General features: G+C 40.4%; 1 protein-coding gene across 1 annotated transcript in view; it reads left to right on the plus strand.

The window, feature by feature from the left end:
- diaph2 (diaphanous-related formin 2) overlaps positions 1–13828 on the plus strand; it is a 902507-nt gene that overhangs the window by 888558 nt on the left and 121 nt on the right. The window contains exon 29 of the mRNA XM_060927624.1: positions 7814–13828. This exon is cut by the window's right edge and continues 121 nt beyond it. Coding sequence (XP_060783607.1) covers positions 7814–7878 — 65 coding nt within the window. The 3' untranslated portion in view covers positions 7879–13828. The remainder of the gene's footprint in view (positions 1–7813) is intronic.

A 13828-nucleotide genomic window follows, 5' to 3' on the forward strand; every position in this document is an offset into this window, starting at 1 on the left:
TTTCCTGTATTGGTGATGGGAACTTTTTTTTTTTGGTGGTAGCCTATAGAATTATGTGAACACTAATCAAATATATATATAATAGTGTGTGTGTGTGTGTGTGTGTGTAAAGTGACTCTTGAATTTAAATTATTTTATCATCTTAATCCGACATTGAAATTTTGCCATGCAAAAAAAAAAATTGGACAAGGACACTTTTTTTTTTTTAATTTTGACCGACATCATCAAAAATATGTTGGAAAAAATCCGTGAACCTAAAGATAAAAAATGGGTGGCCTTATTAACCTTACTTTTTCCCATTACAAGTTAAGCAGATGTAAAATTAAACTTGTCAACATTTTGGAAATTGTGTTCATTGAGATACTGTTTAAAATGTTACTTTTCAAAGGGGGTGTACTCATTTATGCTGAGCTCTGTGTGCGTGTGTGAACGTGTACTAGTGTGTTTCAAACAATTAGAATATTGTGAAAAAGTTCTTAAATATTTAATGTGGTTTTTTTTGGTTTAATTTTTGATTGTCTTATAGCTCATGAAAATCCAGTTTCTCAAATGATTAGAATATTTCCTAAGAGCAATCAAAAAAGGATTTACAATATGGAAATGTCCAACTTCTGAAAAGTATGTTCGTTTATACACTCAATACTTGGTTGGGGCTCCTTTACCATAAATTACTGCATCAGTGTGGTGTGGCCTGGAGGCGATCAGCCCGTGGCACTGCCGAGGTGTTACTGAAGCCCAGATTGCTTCCTCAGCGGCCTTCAGCTCGTCTGTATTTTTGGGTCGGATGTTTCTCATCTTTTTGACAATACGCCATAGATTCTCTATGGGGTTCAGGTCAGGCAAGTTGGCTGGCCAAGCAAGTTGGCTGGCCAATCTTGGTCAGCAAACCATTTGGTAGTAGTTTTGGCACTGAGGGCAGGTGCTAATTTCTGTTTGAAAAGGAAATCAGCATCTCAATTCAGCTTCTCAGCAGATGGAAGCATGAAGTCCTCCAAGCATGAAAATCTCCTGGTAAACACAGTGGACCAACACCAGCAGATGACCTGGCACCCCAAATCATCACAGACTGTGGAAACTTCACACTGGACTTCAAACACTTTGGATTCTGTGCCTCTCCATGCTTCCTCCAGATTCTAGGACCTTGATTTCCAGATGAAATGCAAAATTTACTTTCATCTGGAAAGAGGATTTTGGACCACTGAGCAACAGTCCAGTTCTTTCTCTCCTTAGCCCAGGTAAGACGCTTCTGACCTTGTCTCTGGTTCAGGAGTGGCTTAATATTAGGAATGCAACAGTTGTAGCCCCTTTCCTGAAGAAGTCTGTGCGTGGTGGCTCTTGATGCACTGACACCAGCCTCAGCCCACTCCTTGTGAAGCTCTCCCAAGTTTTTGAATCAACTTTTCTTGACAATCCTCTCAAGGCTGCGATCATCCCTGTTGCTTGTGCACATTTTCCAGCCAGCCTTTTCATCAATGACCTTCTGTGGGTTAACTTTCTTGTGGAGGGTGTCGATGATTGTTTTTGGGACAACTATCAAGTCAGCGGTCTTCCCCATGATTGTGGTTCCATGTACTGAACTAGACTGAGAGACGCACAGTATTTATACCTTTTTACTCAAACTTGAAATGAAATATTCTCATATTTTGAGATTTGTTTTGTGCTGTAGGCTATAATTATCAAACTTGAAATAGAAAATGGTTGAAGCATTTTAGTTTGCATGTACTGAGTCTAGAATATATAAAATGTTCACTTTCTTAAATGGCTGATGCAAAATATTGAGCTTTTTCACAATATTTTAATTGTTTGAGAGGTGTGTGTGTGTGTGTGTGTGTGTGTGTGTGTGTGTGTGTGTGTGTGTGTGTGTGTGTGTTTTGCAAAAGTATTCATCCCCCTTGGTGTTTGTCCTGTTTTGTTGCATTACAAGCTGGAATTAAAATGGATTTTTGGGGAGTTGGCACCATTTGATTTACACAACATGCCTGCAACTTTCAAGGTGAAAATTGTTGTTTGTTTGTGACACAATAAGGTGAAAAAAAAAACACCTAGAAATCTGGAATGTGCATAGGTATTCATCCCCATTTGTATGTAACCCAGAAATAAGAGCTGGTCCAACCTATTAAGTTCATAAGTCACATAATTAGTTGATTGAAAAAAGAAAGTCATTGCTTAAGGTAACATGTTTGGAGTTTCCCCAACAGCATGTGGCAGACTCCCCAAACACATGGAAGAAGATTCTCTGGTCAAATGAGACTAAAATTGAGCTTTTTGGTCATCATGGGAAATGCCATGTGTGGCACAAACACAACACCCTGAGAACACCATTCCTACAGTGAAGCATGGTGGTGGCAGCATCATGCTGTGGAGATGTTTTTCATCTGCAGGGACAGAAAAGCTGGTTAGGACTGAAGGAAAGATGGATGGCACTAAATTCAGGGCAATTCTGGGGGAAAACCTGTTTGAGTTAGCCAGAGGTTTGAGACTGGGATGAAAGTTCATGTTCTAGCAGGACAATGACCCTAAACATGCTGTTAAAGCTACACTGGAGTGTTTTAAAGGGAAATGTTTAAATGTCTTGGAATTGCCTAATCAAAGCCCAGACCTCAATCCAATTGAGAATCTGTGGCATAACCTGAAAATTGCTGTACACCAATGTAACCCATCTAATTTGAAGGAGTTGGGGCAGTTTTGCCTTGAGGAATGGGTAAAAATCCCTGTGGCTAGATATGCTAAGCTAATAGAGACATACCCCAAGATACTTGTAGCTGTATTTGCAGCAAAAGGTGGCCCTATAAAGTATTGACTTTGGGGGGTGAATACCTATGCACTCTCCAGACTTGTATTTTTTCATCTTATTGTTTGTGTCAGAATAAAACAACAATTTTCACCTTTAAAGTGGTAGGCATGTTGTGTAAATCAAATGGTGCTAACCCCCCCAAAATCCATTTTAATTCCAGCTTGTAATGTGACAAAACAGGACAAACACCAAGGGGGATGAATACTTCTGTAAGACACTGAGATAGATCCAATTTGTCTCAAGTCTTATAGACTGGAGCTCGTAGCACTTAGCTTCAGATGTCAGGAAAATAGCCTGGACTGAGGACTTGTAGGTTTCTTCCCTGGTGCTGCTCTGTCAGGCCTTTGCAGTAGCTGTCCTCCTGCTTGTTCTTGGGGTGGCTATTTCAGATTTGCCTTCAGCAAGTGAAATGCATGCTTGATTTGATTCAGGCCAGGTGATTTGTCTTGGTGATTGCAAAACACATTCCACTTCTTTGCATTGGGCTCCTTTCAAAGTGTGATTTGGGCCATTGTTCATCTGCATTGTGAAGCACTGTCCAGTGTGCTTTGAAACATTTGGCTGAACCTGAGAACATAATATAGCCCTATACACTTCTGGATTCATCCTTGTGTCAGCAGTTATATCATCAGTAAATAGAAAGGAACCAGTTCCACTGGTAGGCAAACATGCCCATGCCATAAGATGAGGTGGTATAATTCAGATTATGAGCTGTTCCTCCCCTTCTTCATATGCTTCTGTTCTTATCTTTTGACATTCAACCTTTCTTATCACAAGTTGACCTTTGTCTCATTTGTCCATAAGATGTTGTTCCAAAACTGTCTGGATGTTTTTGGCATAATTTAATCTTCCTTTTTTCTTAGGCTTACCAGTGGTTTATAACTTGTGGCAAATCCTCCTATATTTATCTGGTGAAGTTCTCTCTTGGTTGTTGACTTTTGACACATGCCTTTCTCCTGGAGGGTGAACTTCATCTGGCCAACTGCTGTGAAGGGGTTTTTCTTCACCTGGGAAAGAATTCTTCTGACATGTACCACAGCTGTTGACAGCTTTTTGAACTTGAGAGTTAACCGCAACAGATTCAAAATGCAAATGCCACTTTTGAAATGAAGTTGTGTAATCATAAGGGAGTTAGGGCTGTCACTATCAATTACTTTGGTAATCAGTTAATTGACCCTTTTTTTTTCAATTAATAATCGAGTAGTCGATATATGGCATCTTAAAACCTACTTGTACAGACAATTTTAAAAAAATTTTAAAGTGTTACATAAGTGCTGTATAAATATACTTTGTTTTATCCTAAATGTTTGACTTTATAATGAAAAATAAATTCAACAATTACTGCATTTTTTTAATAAAAGGATATATATATATATATATATATATATATATATATATATATATATATATATATATTTTTTTTTTTAACAACCCCAAATCAGAAAAAGTTGGGGCAGTATGGAAAATGCAAATAAAAAAAAAAGCAGTGATTTATAAATGTATTTTGATTTGTATTTCCTTGCAGACAGTATGAACCCAAGATATTTCATGTTTTCTCAGGTGAATTTCATTTGTTAATATTCCTCCATTCCTGCACTTCAGGCCTGCAACACATTCCAAAAAAGTTGGGATGGGGTAAATTTGGGCTAGTAATGAAGTAAAACAATTTGATAATGATGTGATTTGAAACCGGTGATGTCAATAGTTGATTGTAATCATGATTTGGTACAAAAGCATTATCCAGGAAAGGCCTAATCTTTGAGGAACAAAGATGGGTTGAGGATCTCCAGTTTGTCAACAGATATGTGGGGAAAATTAGTGAAATGTTTAAAAAAAATGTTCCTCAAATAAAGAGGATTTTTTTTGGATAATTCACCCTCACGTCGCGTAATATCATTCAATGATTCAAGGAATCTGGAGGAATTTTGGTGTGTCAAGGGTAAGGGAAAAGCCTAAGCTGAACACCCATGATCGCCAATCCCTCAGACAGCACCTCATTAAGAATGATCATTCATCTATAGCTGATATAACCACATGGGCTCAGGATTACATTGGCAAACCTTTGTCAAGCACTACAATACAGTGTTACATCCACAAATGTCAGTTAAAGCCTTACTGTGCAAAAAGGAAGCCTTATGTTAACTGTGCCCATAAGCGCCATCAACTTCTGTGGGCTCAGAGGCATCTGGGATGGACCATCACACAATGGAAATGTGTATTGTGGTCCAATGAATCAAGATTTCCATGTTTTTTTTTTTTTTAAGAAATGGGTGCAGAAAGGATCATCCAGACTATTCCCAGCAACAAGTCCAAAAGCCAGGGTCTGTCATGGTATGGGGGTTGCGTCAATGCCCTTGGCAAAGGTAACTTACACTTCTGTGATGGCAGCATTAATTCAAAAAAGTACATTGAGATTTTGGAGCAACTTCTCTTCAAGACGACATCTTTTCCAGGGGTATTTCAACAAGACATTGCAAAACCACATTCTGACGAAATATGAAAAATATGACAATGGCGGGCGGCACGGTGGTGTAGTGGTTAGCGCTGTCGCCTCACAGCAAGAAGGTCCTGGGTTCGAGCCCCGGGGCCGGCGAGGGCCTTTCTGTGTGGAGTTTGCATGTTCTCCCCGTGTCCGCGTGGGTTTCTTCCGGGTGCTCCGGTTTCCCCCACAGTCCAAAGACATGCAGGTTAGGTTAACTGGTGACTCTAAATTGACCGTAGGTGTGAATGTGAGTGTGAATGGTTGTCTGTGTCTATGTGTCAGCCCTGTGATGACCTGGCGACTTGTCCAGGGTGTACCCCGCCTCTCGCCCGTAGTCAGCTGGGATAGGCTCCAGCTTGCCTGCGACCCTGTAGAAGGATAAAGCGGCTAGAGATAATGAGATGAGATGAGATGACAATGGCTACCCTATATTGTTGCACACTTTAATACTTGTTTGCAGGAAAAATGGGACAAAATAACACTTGAAATGCTTCATCACTTGGTGTCTTCAGTCCCTAAACATCTTTGTGTTATAAGAAAGAATGGCAACATTATAAAGTGGTAAATACCTTACCATCTCAAATTTTTTTAAATGTGTTGCAAGAGTTAGAATTGATTTTTTTTTTCAAAAGAAAAACTTAATTTGTGAGGTAAAACATCAAATAATGTGCTGGTATATTATTTTGAGTCTAATACAGGTCAAAGATTATTTATAAATCATTGTTTTCGATTTTAATTTCAACATACTATCCCAAATTTTTTTAATTTGGGGTTGTATAAAACTACCATTTATTGCCTGCTTTACTGAGATCTGGAGACTGAGATGGTCATAGCAAAACATTTTATTTCCTTTTAAAAATATTGATTTTGCCTTAAATTTTGGATTTTGTTTCACTGAAAGATTTTGTGTCAATATTTGACATAGTGATATAACTTGCAACAAAATGTATTCTCTGTCTTCTTTTTGCTTTTTGTGTGTTTTCACTCATGTGTGAGCACTAACATATAGAGGCTTTGCATCATCATGTGACCCCCATAGCAACGGTAACTACGCTGCCATGACAGGAGGCATGCTTGTAGTGCTTCATTCAGATGAGTTAGTTGTTCTTGCTCGGTATGGGAAGGCTTTGCTGCATTTTTGGATGTGCAAATTGTTCTGAACGAAACAAAGACATTAGATTTTTTTTTTATTTACCAAAAGTAATTCATCATCAGGGAGAAAAAAAAAACTAGAGAGATTTCTAAACATAGAAGGGAAAAATGGCTTGCAAACATGCAAAGTGCAGCAAGGTGTTCATTCTTATACAGAGAGATGAACATGAGCATAAAGCTATGGTCACACTACAGCTCGCGATGCTTTGCAATGAGTTATCGATGAAAATGGGGCGTTTTGGTGGCGATGCATGGTGATATACAGGTGATCTAAAAGTTGTAGTCACACAGCAGGCTAACACTTGACTGTTGCGCGTTTGTGCGCTTGAATAGCCACGCTTGCTTACAGGACCCAGTCGTTATGGGAAACATGTGAAGCTGATATGTGCGCAGTCAGCACCTGTATATAAGGACACAGAGACTTTGTGAAGTATAATCACTGTCACGTTTGTTTCTAGTCATGTTTATGATTTTGCTTTCAGTTTCATATGTGTTTTGTTTGTAAATATCACACCTGCTAATAAACACTCTTCCTGCACTTTGATCCGTCTACTGCTGCATACCTGACAGAATACTTTGCAAAGTCTCTGTGAAAACAGCATCCTTATATGCGTGTGCTGATTGCACTCAAATCAGCCTCAGGTGTTTCCCCATGTCGACTGGGTCCCCAAATGTAAATACACTTTTTAAGTCTCGGAGAAGGTTAGACTGTGCCGAGCCACTGTGTTTATGCTCATGTTCACTTCACTGTATAAGAATGAGCACCTTGCTGCAGTTCTGAAATTAATATTTTTTATTCTTACCTTCGTGGAAATGAATTGAGCATACCATAGGGTTTTTGACCTGTCCGTTTGACACAGAGTCCTGCCAAATGTTTGCGAGCCATTTTTCCTTTCTATGTTTTGAAATCTCTCTAGTTTTGTCGCCCTGATGATGAATTATTTTTGGTAAATGAAAAAAAAATCTGATGTCATTGTTTCATGCAGAACGATTTGCACATCCAAAAACTCAGCATACCATCCAAAAACCTTCCCATACCAATCAATAACAACTAACTTGTCTGAATGAAGCATTATAATCTTGCCTCCTGTCATGGTGGTGTAGTTACCTGACAGTGCAAAGCCTCAATAACAAACAACAGAAAAATCATAATGTCTCTCCTAAATTGGAAGTCATTAATTTAATTAGACATTCTTTTTTGTTTTGTGCATGTTTCATCAGAGTTTTCTATCAGCTGCTGCATCAGCTGTTTTTATATATTATAAAACATGTAATTTTCCCATATTTGCTTCTCCTTATTTCTTCATGCAGTTGTGTTGAAATGTAAATAAATCTAAGTGTTCTATACCTACTATTCACCCCCCTTTTTCTCTCTTCCTCTGCAGACAACCGTCGCACTGGTTTGGAAAGATCACGCTCACGGCACAACACAAACACTATGGGCCGATGATCACAGTCCGTCTGTGCATGTTAGCCAAGTGACAAAGACCCAGGAGTGGGTTGACAGTGGAGGCAAAAAGATGGATAGTGGAGATTTATGTGTGCCTTCCAGCATGGCAGGATCCTCACAACACATACACACAAAAACAAAAACCAATCCTCAAAACTGATTCACAGGACAAACAGCTTCACAGGATTGTTACTATTACACTTTTGTAACCTGTGTATTCCTTTCATTTTCTGATTGTGTTAAAAACTTAACATATCTGATCCATAACAAATTATTTTAAATGTCCTTCAAATCTGTTTTTATCATTTTCATGATTGCCATGGGTTTGCCTTCATCTTTATGCTTCCCATAATTTGAGTAGTTTCCTATTGTGTGTTTGGATGTTTGCGTAGGTTTGAGTGGTTGATCGCTGTTGTGTTTTTTGTTATTTTGACTACTACACATAAAATTGTAGTTGATAAAATGTTGATAAAATAATCTTACACAAAGGTGTGCATGGTGGGACAGGACTAGATGTATACAACCCCAATTCCAAAAAAGTTGGGGCACTGTGTAAACTGAAAATAAAAAAGAAGCCAATCATTTGCAAATCATGGAAACCTTATATTTCATTGAAAATAGTACAAAGACAACATATCAAATGATGAAACTGAGAAATTGTATTGTTTTTTGAAAAAAAAAACATTGTACTATTTTCAATGAATTATAGGGTTTCCATGATTTGCAAAATATCACATTCTGTTTTTATTTACAGTTTACACAGCGTCCCAGCTTTTTTGGAATTGGGGTTTTGTGTGATTGATATATAAAATGGCATTTTATTTTTGCATCATTTAATATACGTGATATGAGATTTGTCTTAGAAATGTGTGCAGAACATTTGCGTGTCGTCCCCCCCCCCCCCCTCCCCCGGCCCTCCTGCCAGCTCCAGCAGTTAATTTTTTTAACTACCTGTGATATTTCTAATTAACTTTCTTGGTTCTTTATCCTCAAAACATGAAGGAACTTAAAACACAGCAACTCTGACCAGGATAAAGCATTTATTGTCGATGCACGAATGAGTGCAGTAAACTGTATGAGTGCTGTGCCACATCCTATATGTACCCATGTTAATCAGTTTTTAACAGCAGTGGTTAGTCACATCTGACCACCCACTCCTCTTCCATGCATAATTGTAAGCACTTTCATGAGCTTATTACTGGGTCTCACAGGATCCCTGGTCCCGATGCACATTTTTAATTTGTCTAGCTAATAACACTTTTTTTTTTTTCCTTCATATGAAGCTGGAGTAGCATAAAATATGAAAGTGCTATATCTAAACACTGTAAGCATATCCTTTAAGCATGTCCCATGTCCGAGTTTAGTAAGAAGATAATTTGTGAGAACTATTGTGTTAGTATACCTCAAGGTGAATAAGTTTTGCAAGACAATATGTGTGCGCACATATACAAATATATAAATCTACATTGTCTTGCAAGTGTTCATCTCTCTTGGTGTTTGTCCTGTTTTGTCGCATTACAATTATCTTTTTTTTTTAATTGTGACAGAAACAATAATTAAGATGAAAAAACAGAAATCTGGAATGTGCATAGGTATTCACCCCTAAAGTCAAGACTTTGTAGAGCCATCTTTTGCTGCAATTACAGCTGCAAGTATCTTGGGGTATGTCTCTATTAGCTTAGCACATCTAGCCACTGGGATTTTTGCCCATTCCTCAAGGCAAAACTGCTGCAACTCCTTCAAGTTAGATGGGTTGCATTGGTGTACAGCAATCTTCAAATAATCCCACAGATTCTTAATTGGATTAAGGTCTGGGCTTTGACTGGACCATTCCAAGACATTTAAATGTTTTCCTTTAAACCACTCCAGTGTAGCTTTAGCAGTATGTTTAGGGTCATTTTCCTGCTAGAATGTGAACCTTCATCCCAGTCTCAAACCTCTGGCTGACTCAAACAGGTTTTCCTCCAGAATTGCCCTGTATTTAGTGCCATCCAGCTTTTCTTTAATCCTTACCAGCCTTCCTGCCCCTGCAAATGAAAAACATCCCTAAAGCATGATGCTGCTACCACCGTGCTTCCCTGTAGGAATGGTGTTCTCAGGGTGATGGGAAGTGTTGGGTTTACACCACACATTGCGTTTCCCATGATGGCCAAAAAGTTCAATTTTAGTCTCATCTGGCCAGAGAATCTTCTATGTGTTTGGGGAGTCTGAAACATGCTGTTGGGCAAACTCCAAATGTGCTTTCTGATTTTTTTCTTGTTTTCTGGCCACTCTTCCATAAAGCCTCGCTCTGTAGAGTGTATGGCAAACTGGTCCTATGGACAGATACTCCCATCTCTGCTGTGGATCTTTTCAGCTCCTTCAATGTTATCTTTAGAGTCTTTGTTGTATCTCTGATTAATGCCCTCCTTGCCTGGTCTGTGAGTTTTGATGGGCAGCCTTCTATTGTCAGGTTTGTAGTGGTGCCATGTTCTTTCCATTTTGGTATAATGGATTTAATGGTGCTCTGTGGGATATTCAAAATTTGGGATTTTTTTTTATAACCCAACCCTGATCTATACTTCTCCACAACTTTGTCTCTGACCTGTTTGGAGTGCTCATTGGTTTTCATGTTGCTTGCTTCTGTCAGGTACATGAGGGAGGCGGATGTAAGTTCAGAGTTTTCATTTTAATGAAAAGAGTGCAGTTATATACAAAGTGCAGAACTATACAGACATATACATGTAGGCAAACAATCTAAAAATGGCAGGCTAGATCAGAAACGTGAAAACAGGCAAAAGGGTTGGGTGAGGCGCAAACAGGATATCAGAGGCAAATCTGGAACAGGAATGAGTAACAGGCACAAGAATCGAAAAGCAGGAAATCAAGAACATGGGTAGAAAGGCTCAGTAATGCGTACTTGCGTATCATAGTACTTCACGATGCAAATGCATTGGCACAGTCCTTAAAGAGGCAAACACATAGTTCCTTAATTGAGCTCAGGTGTGCCTTGTTCACGGCGCATGCGCAACCCGGGGTGCGCTTTCAGGTGCACGCACCACAGCGCACAGGATTGACAGAACCCCCTCCCAAACAGCTCCCGCTGTGAGCGAAAATCCATCATACTTGGCCCCAGTGGGGGCTCAGGACACAACTTGGGTTCTTGGCTGGGAGTGGGCTTTAGCTTGGGACTTGACTTGGGCTCTGGGACGGAATCCTGCTCAGACTCCAGACTTGACCTGGGTATTGGACTTGGCTCGGATCTAGAACCGAAGGTGGACTCAAGCTCTGGGTTGGATTTGAGCTCTGGCAATGACTTGAGCTATGGGCTGGACTCTGGCTCCAGCTCAGGAGATGACTCAGGCTTATGCTCTGGATCTGGCTTGGGCTTGGGGCTAGACTCGAGCTCAGGATGTGACTCAGGCCGGAGTTCTGGAACTGGCTTGGACACAGGGCTGGAAGTGAGCTCAGGAGATGACTCAGGCTGGAGTTCTGGAACTGGCTTGGACACAGGGCTGGAAGTGAGCTTCGACTCAGGCTCCAGGCTGTATTTGGGTTCAGTAGAGGACTTGAGCTCTGGACTATACTTGGGCTGTGGACTTGACTTGGACACAGGATTTGGCTTTAGTTCGAATGCCAGACTTGGCTTAGACTCAGAACTGGACTCAGACATGGGCTCGAGCTCTGTAAGCATGTTGCTAAGGTCCTGGTTAGGACCTGGCAGTGGGACGATGACGTCTTCATAGTCGGCTGAGGCAGCGGTCATTCCGATGTCCTCCGACACAGGTTCAGGAGCAGGCTCAGGTTCTGGCACTGGCCTTAACTCTGGTATCGGCACTGAAGCTAATGGAGGTGCCAACTCTGGCGTCAGTTCTGATGCACTGGCTCTGGAGTAGGCACTGACATTGGATCTGATTTAGGCTCTGGCACTGGCATAGGCTCTGGAGTAGACACTGGCACAGGCTCTGATGCTGGCACTGAAGCTAACTCCAATACTGGCACTGGTTCTGACTCCGGCACTAGAGCAGGCATTGGCGCTGGCACAGGAACAGACGCTGGCACTGGCACAGGAACAGATGCTGGTGCTGGCTCTGACAATGGTTCAGGCATTAATTCAAGTACTGGTTCTGGCTGAGAAACAACTGTCTCTCCTGAGCTAGCCTCTGAGATAGGCTCAGGAACAACATTCTCCTTTGCTTTCTCTACATCGGCCACTGGAGGGAGCACTGGAGCGACGGCCTCCTCCACTGCGTCGGCCATCAGAATGATTGCCCCTCCCCAGAAATTTTCATGGGATTCCTCCTTTCCCACTGATTCAAAAATTAACTTGAGCATGGCAAAAAAAGTCTGTGAGCTTTGAAGGCATGGGTGCTCGACTCTGATCAGGTTATCCACCCATCTGCATGCTCGTCCAGAAATAAACGTTAGGATGAAGCTTACCCAGATAGGTTCGGATGGCTTGGGCTCTTGGAAGTCATCATAGAGGACGCCACACTGGATGCGGAATCCACACGGGTGATACTCTCCATTGTAGGAGTGTAAGCACCGGTACGCTGGCGGAAAAACGAGGCTAGAGGCAGAGACAGGGAAACCTGGAAGCGGCGTGGAAATGTGTATTGAAACGCTTCTGCTACATCCATTATAAGGGGAAGTATTCTGCCAGGTACGTGAGGGAGGCAGATGTAAGTGCAGAAGTTTTAGTTTAATGAAAAGAGTGCAGTTATATACAAAGTGCAGAACTATACAGATATATACACAAACAATCCAAAAATGGCAGGCTAGATCAGAAACGTAAAAACAGGCATAACGGTCAGGCGAGGTGCAAACGGGAAATCAGAGGCAAATCATGAACAGGAACAAGAAACAGGAACTCAAGAACACGGGTAGAAAGGTTTGGTAATGCGTACTTGTGTATCGTAATACTTCACGATGTACATAAATGCATCAGCCCAATCCTTAAATAGGAAAACACATAGTTCCGTAATTGAGCTCAGGTGCGCCTTGTTCACGGTGCACACGCTGGAGTCCACTCGGCGCACATGCAACCCGAGGTGCGCCTTCAGGTGCACGCGCCACAGTGCGCAGGACTGACCGCTTCATAGTGTTGCAGAGTCAGGGTCCTTCCAAAACAGGTTGATTTATGCAGACATAATGTGACACTTTGAGTGCACACAGGTGGATCTTAATCAATTAATTATGTTAATTATGAAGTTAATTGGTTGGACCAGCTCTTATTTAGGGGTTTCATACCAAAGGGGGTGAATACCTATGCACACTCCAGATTTCTGTTTTTTTTCTTAATTATTATTTTTGTGTCACAATAAAAAAATAATGCACCTTTAAAATGGGAGGCATGTTGTGTAAATCAAATGGTCTTAACCCTGCCAAAATATCATTTTAATTCCAGCTTGTAATGCAATAAAACAGGACAAACACCAAGGGGAATTAATACTTTTTGCAAGACTGTGTGTGTGTGTGTGTGTATATATATATATATATATATATATATATATATATATATATATATATATATATCCCTCCATGATTGATAGAAAGGGTTAGAAAATATCCAACCTTTAATTGAAATTGATTTATTCAGAAAAAAAACATCCCTCATCAAGAAATAATTTTCAAAAAAAGCATGTGCCACTATTATTGGCACCCCTGGAAATTATAATGAACAAAATGTAAGTAACTGGAGCATATTTTCCATTTAAACTGTACATTTTTATTTGATTTTCTTTTTATTTTAGCTCATTGCAGATCTTTTTATTTTACATTGTTTTGAATTTCACGCTTCATACAAGTATTTAGCCGTAGTTAACTTTTTAGTAAGGAGTGTTGCTGTCTCCTTGCGAGGGGTAATTACAGTAAAGATTCCTGTATCTACACATGACATTATAGCTGCCTCGAAGTGGATTAAAGTCACATTTTAGTCTCACCTGCCTTTTTCTTGTGGTTTGAATAACTC

The sequence above is a fragment of the Neoarius graeffei genome, chromosome 8, assembly GCF_027579695.1.
Source record: "Neoarius graeffei isolate fNeoGra1 chromosome 8, fNeoGra1.pri, whole genome shotgun sequence".
NCBI lineage: Eukaryota > Metazoa > Chordata > Actinopteri > Siluriformes > Ariidae > Neoarius > Neoarius graeffei.